This window comes from Phaeoacremonium minimum, assembly GCF_000392275.1.
Source record: "Phaeoacremonium minimum UCRPA7 unplaced genomic scaffold PA7_03_scaffold_424, whole genome shotgun sequence".
NCBI lineage: Eukaryota > Fungi > Ascomycota > Sordariomycetes > Togniniales > Togniniaceae > Phaeoacremonium > Phaeoacremonium minimum.
The window spans coordinates 73,180-86,108 of record NW_006921326.1 but is presented as its reverse complement, the minus strand read 5'-3'; the positions used below and the strand labels follow the sequence as shown (position 1 = coordinate 86,108).

General features: G+C 50.7%; 3 protein-coding genes across 3 annotated transcripts; 1 reads left to right on the top strand and 2 right to left on the bottom strand.

Annotated features, from left to right (window-relative positions):
* Window positions 1-909: 909 nt before the first annotated feature.
* UCRPA7_5680 (putative minor allergen alt a 7 protein) lies at window positions 910-1,774 on the top strand (the record flags this gene model as incomplete). The annotated part of the gene is made up of 3 exons (XM_007918224.1): window positions 910-936; window positions 1,124-1,369; window positions 1,430-1,774. 3 exons carry the CDS (start codon window positions 910-912, stop codon window positions 1,772-1,774), a joined length of 618 nt encoding a protein of 205 aa, XP_007916415.1.
* A 1,169-nt stretch (window positions 1,775-2,943) lies between these two features.
* On the bottom strand, window positions 2,944-4,455 carry UCRPA7_5679 (hypothetical protein; the record flags this gene model as incomplete). The annotated part of the gene is made up of 3 exons (XM_007918223.1): window positions 2,944-3,137; window positions 3,453-4,272; window positions 4,333-4,455. The coding sequence occupies 3 exons, from the start codon at window positions 4,453-4,455 to the stop codon at window positions 2,944-2,946; spliced, it is 1,137 nt and encodes a 378-aa protein (XP_007916414.1).
* Window positions 4,456-9,390: 4,935 nt separating this feature from the next.
* UCRPA7_5678 (putative zinc-binding oxidoreductase protein) lies at window positions 9,391-10,230 on the bottom strand (the record flags this gene model as incomplete). Its single annotated transcript, XM_007918222.1, has 1 exon — window positions 9,391-10,230. The coding sequence occupies one exon, from the start codon at window positions 10,228-10,230 to the stop codon at window positions 9,391-9,393; it is 840 nt and encodes a 279-aa protein (XP_007916413.1).
* Between the last annotated feature and the right edge of the window lie 2,699 nt (window positions 10,231-12,929).

Genomic DNA, 12,929 nt, shown 5'->3' with positions numbered 1-12,929 from the left:
ACATTATCCATACCTAGGATCAGGGGTACCTATAGGTAGTCAGGTACTTGCAGGTATCTCTAAGTGGATAGGGTCAGCCAGTATCACTATTTGACTTTTCGCTTTGAAAGAAGCGGAGCTCCACGCTGCGTTTGATGATCGAGGGCTTATGGCTGATGTCAGGTAGGTACTTACTCGAGTTACTGTACCGCAAGTCGTAGTTACAAATCTCTATGCTCAAGCTAGTGAGTGGGTGAGGAAGGAAGGCTCGGAGGAAGGTGCAAGTGGAGTCGAACTTAATTGATGAGTCCCTGTCCGTTGACCGCGGGGCAGGCACGCCTTGTACAGTACGGGGGTACAGGAGTACTTGCACTCACCTGTAGGAGCATCGTCTTTGATTAACGATTGATTATTAGATCATGACACAGGCAGAGCTGCTGAGACATCTGCCCATGGAGACCTCCATCTGCATGAGACAATCGAGCCCCGGCACTAGCATGCTGATAGAATACCCACTTCGGCGGCATGTACTGTACCTTTGTGTCTCTCCTTCCTGCCCTTCCTGCCGGCAGGAAGGCAAGTATTCTCGTAGCTCCAGCCCACCTTGATGTATGCTGCTCTTTCCCGGTTGAGCACCAACACTGCGAGCAACAGCAACTGCAACCCACCTCCTACCTGCCGTTTCGTCCCGCCCGCCCCAAGAAGCTAAGGTAGGGTAGGGTACCAGGTAGGATATTGCGTCAAGAGCTCCGGTTTATATAACAGCCCCGGCATCTCCTCTCCCCTCGATCGTACCTTCTCCCACTTCACTCCATCTTCAAGAAGCTACAGAAGCCTGTTAGCAGTAGCTCCCTAGTTCCTGCCGTGCCCCCATTCTCACTCCACTCTCGATTCGACTCTTCGATAACAACCTTATTCAACCGTCTCACCATGGCTCCCAAGATCGCCATCGTCTACGTAAGTACTCCTTGAGCCAATTCCCTCGATGCAAGCGTCCGCTCCGAGCTACCAATTTGGTATTGTGGCTTGCCTGCCGTACAACAAGCAGCTCGGGGTATACAGTATTGAATGGTCCAACTTTCACCCGACACCTGAGATACATCAAACTTATAGGAGATATGAGACACTAACCTCTGTTCAATAGTACTCCATGTACGGCCATGTCCGCACATTGGCCGAGGCTGAGAAGAAGGGCATTGAGAAGGCTGGTGGTACTGCCGACCTCTTCCAGGTCGCCGAGACTCTCCCCCAGGAGGTCCTCGACAAGATGTACGCGCCACCCAAGCCCACCGACGTCCCTACCATCAGCGACCCGACCGACCTCGAGGGTTATGATGGCTTCCTGATCGGCATTCCGACCAGGTACGGCAACTTCCCCGGCCAGTGGAAGGTGAGAAACCCGCCCCTTTCGTCACACCTGAAATATAGCTAACATTGTTGCTTCAACAAGGCTTTCTGGGACCGCTCTGGCAAGCAGTGGTCCACTGGTGGCTTCTGGGGCAAGTACGTCGGCGTCTTCATCTCCACTGCCGGTCTGGGTGGTGGCCAGGAGTCGACTGCTCTGGCTTCCATCTCCACATTCGCCCACCACGGTCTCATCTACGTGCCTCTCGGCTACGCAAAGACCTTCGCCCAGCTGACTGACCTCAGCGAGGTCCACGGTGGCAGCCCCTGGGGCGCCGGCACCTTCGCCGGCACTGACGGTAGCCGCCAGCCCACCGCCAAGGAGCTGGAGATTGCCACCATCCAGGGCGAGAACTTCTACAACACTGTTGCCAAGGCCACCGGCGCATGACTCCATGGCAGCGGGGGCAAGAAGGAGACGGAGGAGGTGAAGCCGGCACCAAAGAGTGCTGAGCCTGCAACAGCAAAGAAGTCTGCGACGCCGGTCGCTCAGGAGAACGGCAAGGCGAAGGAAGACAAGGAAGGCCCATGTGGTCTACCGAGCAAATGTACTATTCTTTAAAGAAAGTCAGCATAAAACATAGAACCACGAATTTATGAGCATCTTAAGAAAAAGAGCTATTTCCATGATGTGTTAGGGCTCAGGAGCCTATACGTGTGTGAACATAATCATTGCAGCCCCGATTGGATTTCTTGGGCGTATAGTATTTGCCAAGTACTGCAAATAGGAGCGAAGAAAGAGGAGTCGGCTACCAATATGGTCTTGGATATCAACCCGGCGGCCTTGTGACGTTCACATTAGCACAGCTGACATTCAGCCTCAAAAGCTGGGGGCCAAGTCTGCCTTATGATATTATAGGTAGGTGAGCGGTACTTATGCGGGTTGGTGCTCAATAGCGTAGCCGATAGGCCTCCTCTAAGATCCTAGAACGAGATCCGACAAGCCTAGCACATGCGAACACTTCATAAACAGATAGAGCTTTGAAGGGAGCGAGGGTTGCTAGTGATTCCGAGGCGGTGACTCCTCGGTGTCCGAAGCGGGTCTATGGCTTCGCCATGGACCACGCAGCTCATTCGTGGATGGGATGGATAGACAGATACAAAACTAGTCTGATCATATACGGAGATAGTTCTAGAGAAATCATTGTGAATTTTGTATAGATATCAAGTGATATATCTTGTTTACTCCTTTCGCCTTAGATTCCCCGGAGTTTAGAGGCTCCCTTTGTTGTAGCATATTACCATCTCGGACTTGAGACAGATTCTGCTCTTATATATATACACCAAAATAACGCTTGCTTGCTTGCAACCAATGCAGAAAGAGCCGCTGAGGTATCTAGGGTGTGAATAAAATGCAATGAATGTCGGCAGATACTAAGCCAAACTTACCGCCCCTCCATTCGTTCGTTCGTTTGTCCATCATTATCTCGTTCCAGTGGAGAAGACGGTAAGCAAAGACGGTGACACAACGCCCTGCTATGCTTCTTTGATACATATATCGCTCCTTATTGTACGTAATATCGCCCGATGGGCAAGAGTTCGGTGCCTGCCCTACTGGCATCACCTCTCGTCTTCTCTGGGCACCGCGCTCGACGGCTCGATAACAATCTGTGGGAGTCTGCTTAAGCGCAGGCTCGGTAGCTGGGGAGTGCCCCCAACGCCTCTCGATGACCGCTGCGTGGTCCGGTCATCCTCAGTGGCAGTCTCGGCGGCTAGGTCCGCCATGTGTGCAGAAAGCCTGTTGTTTCTCGCCTCTGTAGGTCCGGGATAGTCCGGAGGCGGTTCGTTATAGGGGGTGTTGGCCCCCGATCGTGAGTGCACTGGCGTGATACCGTCGAGTGAAACATCGTCGTATCCCGGTGGAGAATGCGGCGGCATATCTACATCGCCCAGGTCGGCCTCCGCCGCATCGATCAGTTCCGGACTCGACCCGGCTTGCATGGAGCCGCGTCGAGCTTCCGCTCCTGTCGAGCTCGCTCGTGACCGTGTAGTCCCAAGCGCTGGCGACCCAGGCTCATTACTCCTGAACGTGTCGATGCTCAGGACAGAGCTCGCGCTGGGAGCCCTACGGTGCTGCAGAGTGTCCTGCGTACTGAGCGCTATGCTGGCTGCGTCGCTCAGCAGTCCAACCCGCTCGCTCTCTGTGCTATTAGCCCTGATGCGCGTGCCGTCATGCCTCGCGATGCCGAGGTCCGCGTAGCTAACGCTGCTCACGGCCCGCTGTCGGGTCTGTTTGATCTGCTCGTGGTTCGCGCGCAGCTCATCGACCTCCTCCTGGCCGCTCGTGCTCGCAGCTCGAGTCCTCTCCCTGATGTCCTGCAGCGCTACGATGTCGTTACGGTCTCGCGCCTCTCGTCGCTGTCGTCTCCGCTCCTCCCGCTCGGCGATCTGCCGCCTCCGGGCCAGGCGGATCTGGTACAGCGCCTCCATCTCCTCTTCTCGCAGCTCCTCGTCAGCCTCCTGCGTCGGCAACTCAACCACGACGTCAATGCCGTCCCGCTCGCCCTCGCGTCCCAGGACCTGCTCCGAGTCAATGGGCTTCTGTCGGTACGCCGGGAGGGTCATGACGCTCCTGACGCTCGTGTTTCTGTCCACGCCAGACACTGCGCTGTTGCGGTTGGTGTTCGAGGTCGATGTGTCCTCCATGTTGTTGCCGCTGGTGTTTTGGGACGAGGCCCTCCTCGTGGTTGACGAGGCGCCGTCGTTGTCGTCGGTGCTCCCTGCAGCTTGGTACTGCGTGCGGTACGTTGGCACCTTCCAACTCCTCCATAGCTTCTTGAGAAAGGGTGTCGGGATGTACTTGGGGTTCGGATGACGGCCGCGGAGGGTGCGTACTAGGATCATGACGGCAATGAGGAGGACGACTCCAATTACTGCGCCGGCAATGGCCTGAGAGGCGTGAGCGACACTTCACCCGACTGACGACGGAGGAAGTTCGAGGGCACTTACTATGGTTGTGGAATTGTTCTTCCTCTTGTCGTCTTCTCTCTTCTGAAGAGTCGACGCTGCGTTGAGCAAAGAAGCACCAGTCGGCGGCTGGGCCGGTATGCCAATCCGGAACGGAAGATGCATCTTGTCAGATGTCAGGAGGGACGGGTAGGCTACATATGATGCCAGAATGGATATATTAAAGGCGCTCTCCTTCTCTGTCCGTGTCTCGACTTTCGTTGGGTTACAATGGTCGTGGTTATCGTCGAGCAGGAAGGATTATGTGCATCATAAGCTGCTGGAGATTGGCTGCAGGGCGGCCAGAGTCTGGGCCCGGAGCCTTCTCACAGGCTGGGCGGCCGGCGGTATGTCGTCAGCTCAGCAGACGTGCGGATGGTACGTGGTTGGCGTTTAGGCGGCAATCGCTTCTAGAGGGGAGAGGATCCGCGGGTTGCAGCCAGTCTGACAGCGCAAATGGCGTAATTATATGGTTGAGGAGACAATAGAGTGTCTCGGAAGTGTGAGATTGGGGGATTGGGGGGTCGAGTATTAGAGTCGAGTCGAGTCGAGTCGAGTCGAGTCGATTCGCAATGTGAAGAGAGAAGGCGAGGAAGAGAAGGAAGCGATAAGCTGTGGTGGATGTAGTGTAGGTAGTGTAGTGTAGTGGAGGAATGACCTGCAGCGGCAGTGAAGAGACGAGCGAGTGGTCAGGCTCCAGGCCAGCAACACGCGCGCATGGATGCAAATGGATGGTCAGAAAATCGTCGCCGGACTCAGCTTATTATTATCTATTATTATTACTACTACAATACTGTACATACCGCACCTAAACAGACTATTGCAGTCTCTAGTAAGTAAGCTACGTACGGCGAAGTAAATTCAATTCCCAGCAAGGCCACACACTCTTCACTCGCACACATGCCACACGCACACACACATCCTCCTCCCTCCCCCCCAGAATTGGCCACGATCTTCGCTTTGGAGCATTTAGCCCACTGCGTATCGAGCGTGACTGCTAACGTTTCCTTCAACTGGCTGGAGGTCGTTCGGCGAGAAAGGCAGGCGTTGTGCAGAAGGTTACGTATGCGGATCCTTGATGCGCCGTGGGACACTTCTCGCCAGCGACGTCACTTACAGCCAACTTCCTGCATGCTTCAACTCAACAGCCAAATCTTGTTTTCTTCAGGCAAACGGCCTTATCTCTCGAGATTCCATTCTTGCTAGAGGTCAAGATTCAAGCCACAGTCTCTTTCATTGAAGTCTCCTTCTTTGAAATCAAGCACTCTGGTCCTCCATGCAAGGGTATTGTAACATGCGCCGCTGACCTCGAACAGCCACTGCACCTTTCTGCGGCGAGCTGCTCCACTGCCGCTGTCCTCGCCCAGGGCCGGCTGCCTGTCTGCCAGTCTGCCAGTCTGCCAGACCAGGGGATCTACAGCGCCATCTCCGTGTCTCAGGGCAAACTGGCGTGGCGCAACGGGCTTGGCTGAGTGCTTGCAGGATTCACAAGCGGTGGAGTTGTCCAATAAGCGCTACTCTACTGGTACAAAGCATCCCAGACTCGAAAACCTCCCAGCGAAGAAGGTGTTCACCCGTCCCCCAGCCTTAACTGCCCCAATGCCTGCTCGTAGCGATCTTCTTCCGCGTGGCTGGGACCCCACCGCTGCGGACTACTGTCTGATTGTATGAGGCACAGCTGTCCATGTGCTAGGAAAATAGAATGGCGGACAGGACAGAACAGGCATTCGTATTCAATTTTCTCTTCGTGGCTTCATATTCAGACTCTTGCTCTGTTCCCTGGGTTTCCGGAAAGCTGAGACAGCTGTATAGTACCTTGCAGCACTCTACCACACCATATCACACACCGTCGTAGCTGTTACACGACGTGGTCTCACTTCATTATATTAGCCATCTCAGCTATCGTCAAGCGACCCAGCCAGTAGCCGTTGAGAGACTACCCCGAGCAACCCGCTGTTGTGGGATCCGCCGATCCAAGACAAGCAGAAGAAGGGCCACGGCTCAACTCGACCTAATGCATCCGTAGGGCAAGCCAATCGCCAGCACCAATCCGCCGGAACTGTCTGAACTCGGTTTTGTCGCTGGGACCAATTGCGTCTCAGAGGATCTGACTTGATAAATTAGTGCTGACGGCCCACCTCATTTTGTCGCTGTCTCTTTCTCTCTTAGGTGCTAAGTACTGCATGGTAGCGTCAAAATGGTAGCATTGAGAGATCCAGATAATTGGAATCTTTTTTTCGCTGATAGACACGATTGCCCCATTCGTTCGAACGGAGCCTCTGCTACCTATTACGACATGCCTCACTGAATTCATCTAGCTACTTCTGCTAATTACGAGAATACAGAGGCACTGGTAATTGATAAACAGTTTCGTCGAGAGTCGCAAACGCGAGCGGATCTTGAAATATTCCCAGATTCATCAATTTCTCGGCTCCTCGATCTGCAACAAAGGTCTTTGACCAGCACCGCAACATTACATGGCGACCGCTTATATAATGCATGATAGTTGACTTGCAAACTCTTTCCAATCGATTTCAGTCTGTCAAAAGAAGATCGAAGCAGTCTATAAACGTGTGTGCTTTGGCTCTGCCTGGAAAATATTCTATCAAGGTGGCTGGTTTGAAGTGAAGAAAGAGTTGAGCGTGTGCCTCATCGACTAGGATCACACATCGGCTCATCAGGCGGAATACCTGGTAAGATGGCTGGATATACTCCTTGAAGCGCAGTCTCAAAACTTGAAAATGTCGAGTCGAGTTCATCTTTGACACAAGCTATCTTCGTAGTTTCGCCAAAGTCAAGTGTCTCACAAGAGGTTGTTGTCAACCTCTCTAGAGACTCTGCTGCTAATAGAATCTTACCTCCTCGCATGACGAGTTCAATGTCTTCTTCTGGAGAGTATATTGCTTGAGAGTAGGCATCGCCACTGGATTCACCGCCAAAGATAACGATATCGGCCACTTTGCCCGGCTCAAGGGATCCAAGTTGTTTCTCGAAACCCGCTACCTTGGCTGCATTGATTGTCATCATTTCCCAGATGGTTTTGGCCTCAAGAACGAAGTCATAGCTCTTTTTCGTGGCATACAACGCACAAGCTGCCTCTCTACTCATAGTTGCAGAGCCAGAGGGCAACCAGTCGGTTCCCAACGCCACTTCGATGCCAGCGTCAAGAAGATATGTAACATTGAGAGTCTTGCCGTACAAGAAAATGTTGCTCCGAGGTGCCCAAACAACTTTTGCACCTCGCTTCGCAACGAGATCAAAGTCCTCCTCTGTTAAGCCAACCGCATGTTCAAGAACGACATTTGGCGCCATGATATCGACACTGATCCCACTGCCATCTGCTCGGGGCGTGACATCGAACGTCTTGCTTGACAAGCACTTGAACTCGTTCCGTGCCTCTGCATCGACGCCTTCGGCGACATGGCCCATGAAACGATACGCCTTCCCTGCAGTGTTCTCGTCAACGGCTTCCGGGCCGTAATCGCAATCTCCGTTTCGAAGAATGCCGGCCGAGTCATCAAGAGGAAACACAGACCACGTATCCAACGGAGGTGATAGACCTTCCTCAAGACCCTCGACAAAATCCAAGTTCCGAGTCAAGCCCGGCGACATGTAGCCGCCCACGATAGACGTAGTCCCAGAAAAGATATGCCGTAGTTCACCCCATGCAGTTGCGTCAGCTTCAGTTCCGTTCACAGGGGCATCTAACATGGTGTGGTTCCTTGCACCAACTCTCCAGTCATGACGATGGTCGTAGAGTTCTCCCGTATAGTTTAGTGGACGAACCGTGGAGTAAGCAATGTGCTCATGTAGATTAATGAAACCGGGCGAGATGACAGAATCTCTGCACTCGATAATTGTTGTATTGTGCCTTTCAACTTGCCATTGAGCCAGTTGGCACTGAGAACCAACGTTCACAATTTTTCCAGACCGAACGTAGACATAACCGTTATGTATAGCCCCGTCGGACGTTAGAACGGTTCCCTTCAAAAGCAACTCGTCATTGTTTCCTGGAGTACTAACATGGCATCCAGCAAAGACACCACCAAGTGAGACTGCGAGCAGTAGGAGAGTTGCTAGCATTGATGAAGGATATGGCATTGCGCCAGAGACTCAGCCACAATTTGTGATGTGATGGAGGCCGTTGTAAATATGAGATATAAATGCAGTTCTAGTATTGTGTCTCCGTTTTATTCTATGGCACTACATATACTAATCTCTATCTCTCGGCACCCCTCTTCCCCGCTCGTGCCGGTTCTACTCCACAATGTCTAAGATGCGAAGTTACTCCGGAGCAGAAAGTTGCTATCTCCAAAGCAAGCACCAAGTGGTTCCATGGCAGCTCTTGAATCGTGATAAGGATTCCAAAGACTTTGATATTCTCTTTGTTCTGGTCTTCTTATTACAACATGCTACATAGAGATTAGATAGGGAGATCAGAAGCAAAGAACGCGATAAGATAGCCAGATAACATTTTCATAGGTTTTGATAACAAAGATAGTGACAGAAGCTAATGCAAGTCAATCTTTACTCAAGCGATTTACTATCGAGGCATTGGGTTAACCAGAAGCTAAATCGATTTGTGGTCCTTTTGTAATTGGACTCGAATCTGACAATAGTTCAAAAAGAACATTCGGGTTTTTTGAACTTGAGCTAACCTTTAGACTTACACTTAGGCATTGATTTCAATTTATTGGTCTCAATGATCTGGAGTCTAGAACATCAAGATAATTCAGGGTTACTACTCTATGGAATGCTGCTCCTGGATCCCCCCTAAGCGGAGACACCGGCTTTACGTCGATCAATCTAAGGCATCTCAACCACGACCTTTTGAAATGAAACGCCTTGCCTCCACCGATCCTTGGCGCTCTGAATTGCCTCAAGTCCTTGCCCAATGACAAGCGGAGGGGGCGCGCATTTCAATGAACCGTTAGCAAGGGCGCCATATATCCACTTGCCCCAAACTGCAGGACCGACCTCGTTATGCAAGAAAGCCGGTCCATTTGCTATGTAGATAAACATGTTAGACGGTGCTTTCACTCTGACAGTTGGTTTCCTTCTTCACTTACAACAAGCGGTCTTGGTATCGCTAGGCATGCCTTCGACTGGTGGCATTGCAGGCACACGAACATTGGCGACGAATTTGTTTCCTCCAAGTTTGCTTGCGATCTGCGCGCACTGCTTGATGACTTCGGGCTCGATGATGGCGCAGAATGCTCCAGCGAAGTCCGCTCCCTGCAGTGCAGCTAACACATCCTCGATGACGCTATCCTTGGTATAATCGAATACGTAGTCGGCTCCCAGGTTCTTCATACTCTCAAGATTATGGCCGTTAGCAGTGGCGGCAACCTTGAAACCAGCGCCTTTGGCAAGCTGGATTGCACATGCCCCCATGCTCGAGCCGCCACCCCAGATAAGGACCACTTTATCATTTGGCGTTGGGTCGACCTGTGGAAATGGCAAAGCAAGCGTATCAGCTTGGAAGAGTCCAGATGCTGCCACACCGAGCCCCATCGGCAAAACACTAGCTTCAGCATAGGAAACGTTGTTGGGCAACTTGGCGATGGCATTCACGCCTGTCTTGAAGAACAACTGAAACGCGCCATTTGATCGATTCCCGTCCCCCGTGGGATTGAGGAAGGCAACAACACGGTCGCCAACTTTGAAGTCCGTTACAGCAGAACCAACAGCCGTAATATCACCGGATGCATCATGGCCGCCAATGAATGGATAGCTGATCGGAAACATACCGGTGGCCTGGATTGCCCAGTCAACCGGGTTGATGGCAACTGCTCGATTCCGGATGACGACCTCATCAGGCCCGGGTGTTGGCATAGGGGCATCATCAATCTGCAATGGCCTCTCTTTGGGGTTCTTGAGCCAAGCAGCTTTGTTCGCCATATCGAGAGGAGATATAGTATTAGATGACTTCCTTTTGGTGAATGCGTCCGAAAATACAATGATATATTACCGTTGGCATTGCACCAATTTATAGAGGATGCTATATTGAGAAACTCAGGTCTTGTTTTTGTAACATGTTACACCAACGTCGTGCTTTAGGCGTAATTAAGAATGTACAAAGTTATCTCCGGAAAGCAAGCAGAACTTCTTCGGCTTGAAGCCAAATTATGGGCGGACAGATGCTATAATTCATGATGCAAAATAGTAAGTGGCGTCTTTCAAAAGGTTTGACGACAAGCACTTACATCTGATGTCTCAAGCACTGGTGTTAGTCGAGCCGTAATTGATAAATGTTGCGCAAAGCTAGCCTAGATAGGTGTAGTGTAATGAATTGCTCAAAGCTAGCCCGATTCAGCCCAGTCTCGGAGGTAAGTATACAGCTTCTATGACATATGTCCGCACATTACTACTCATTTTGCCCTGCTATGGCTTCATCAATCTTCAGTCCAATCCACACTCAGATCCACAGTCAGTGATTCTTGTATCCGGGCTCTGTTCCTTGAACATGAAGGGAGTGCTTTTCCCGGAATGGACTACTAGGACATGGTTAATTACGGCATTTCAAGGGCTTGCGCAACATGTAAGCGAAGGCACAAAAAGGCGAGTCAGCCGATCTGATCAGGAGTTGCCCATCGATAATCTGGATAAATGCTGACATATGTAGCTGAACAGTGCGACGAGACACGTCCGGTGAGTTATTCAATTATTTTATTCTCTCTCTATTCTAGAGACCGTGAAGCTTGAAACCAAGGATGGCCACAGGCCGCATTGAACTGCCCATACTCCTCGTCTGCTAACGCCATCATCCCTTTGTCGTCATTTAATTTTCTCCTCCAGTAACGAAATATATTGTGAAACTCGTTCGATTACACTATTTGCTAACTCTGGCTAGTCTTGTAAAAGATGTCTCAAGACGAATCTCGTCTGCCCCGGCTATCAGAATGAGGCAGACCTTATATTTCGTCGCTACCACAAGAGAGAGAGGATTGTTCCGCCTTCTCGAGGAACCAGACAGCCTCAATCCCAAAATAACAGCTCATCTTTTGCGAGCTTGCTGCAGAACAGGTTGAATGACAGTGACGTTAACCAGATTGCATTAGCTACCTTTTTAGATGACTATTGTATCACCTCCAAAGACAAAACCCTGTCGCGGGGCTACTTAGACAACCTCGGATCTCTGCTTGCTCATGGACAGTCATCTTCAGACTTATCAAAAGCAGCAATGGTAGCAGCCCTTGCAAGTTTCGCAAATAAACTCGGCGACCCACGTCTTCTTCATCGAGCCAAGGAGTCATACTCAGACCTTCTCGTCGCCTTCCAGTCAACCATGTCGAACCGTGTCACAGCAAGCACGATCGAATCACTTGCAACTGCTGTGTTGTTAGGACTTTTTGAGGTAATTTCGAAAACCTAAGTATATGCACTGGTTTTCGCACAGTAACAGTACAACAGATCATCTCTGCAGGTAAAAGCAACCCCGGGAAACATAGCACACACTATCGTGGTGTAGCTGCGATTCTCTTATCCGAAGATTCTCCCTTTAGTCGACACTCAGTCGAGGACGTCGTTTCCGGGGGAGATCCGGCTCTACCTCAAGGATATTCAAAAGAAACACTCAAGGTATCCTCTCATATGGCACTATGCTAAATAACCATACATTATTGCCTCGTGAGTTGCTAATTAATAATATCTATTTAGTGGCCTCATGACCTCGGTATTCTTTGCCCTCCAAATGCTGCGTCGCCCAGCCAGAGCCTGGATGATCTCCTTTTCCGCTATTCACCTATTTTTCGCAAATTTCAACTCCTTGAATCAGATATCCCTCTATCCCTGATTGAAGTTCAAGAGCTCAGGGAAGCTGTAGTAAACATAGACAAGGAGTTCGCGCTGTGGCCGGCAAAACAAAATCAAGAATGGATGCCAAGAACTCTTGGTATAGTTGCCAAAGGCGGCGTGCTTCAAGATACAGTTTCCTCTCCCACCCGTGCTGACACATATTTCGATGGTATTTCAGACTCAAGATACCTGCCTAGATTCGTATTGGGCTGACAAAGGTGATTTCTAGTCTACGTAAGCTCTGTCTGGAATTGCTATCGTAAATGTCGACTTCAACTTCTGAATTTTATTCATAAATGCTCTCATCGAGTACAAGAACTTGACCCTGATGATGCGTCTTTTCTGACCATTCAGGATTATATATCAAAAGAAGCCCAAGCACTGGCTGAAAGCATAGCAGCATCAATTCCGTTTCACCTAACTCGCAATCCGGAAACTTTTCTGGCTCACCGACGGCGGGAAAGCTCAACCAAAGGAGAAGTGCCGGTGCCTAATAACTCAATTAGCGGTCTCATGATCATGTATGTGCTCTACGTGGTCTCGAAACTTCCTATTGTGCCGATACATTTGAGAGAAATATTTAAGCAGCATCTGGCTTGGATTGGACGAGTGATGGGAATTGGGCAAGCATCGTTGCTGGCTGATGTAAGTATCTGCAACTATCATCAAGAAAACGGAGATACCTTGTGTGCTAAACCAGTCGTATATCTAGCCTTCATTCGCATTTCCCAAGGAATTTCTTGCTGACGGTCATATTCTGGTTTGGGCAGGAACACTTGTCTTGCAGGAAAACGGAGAGGAGG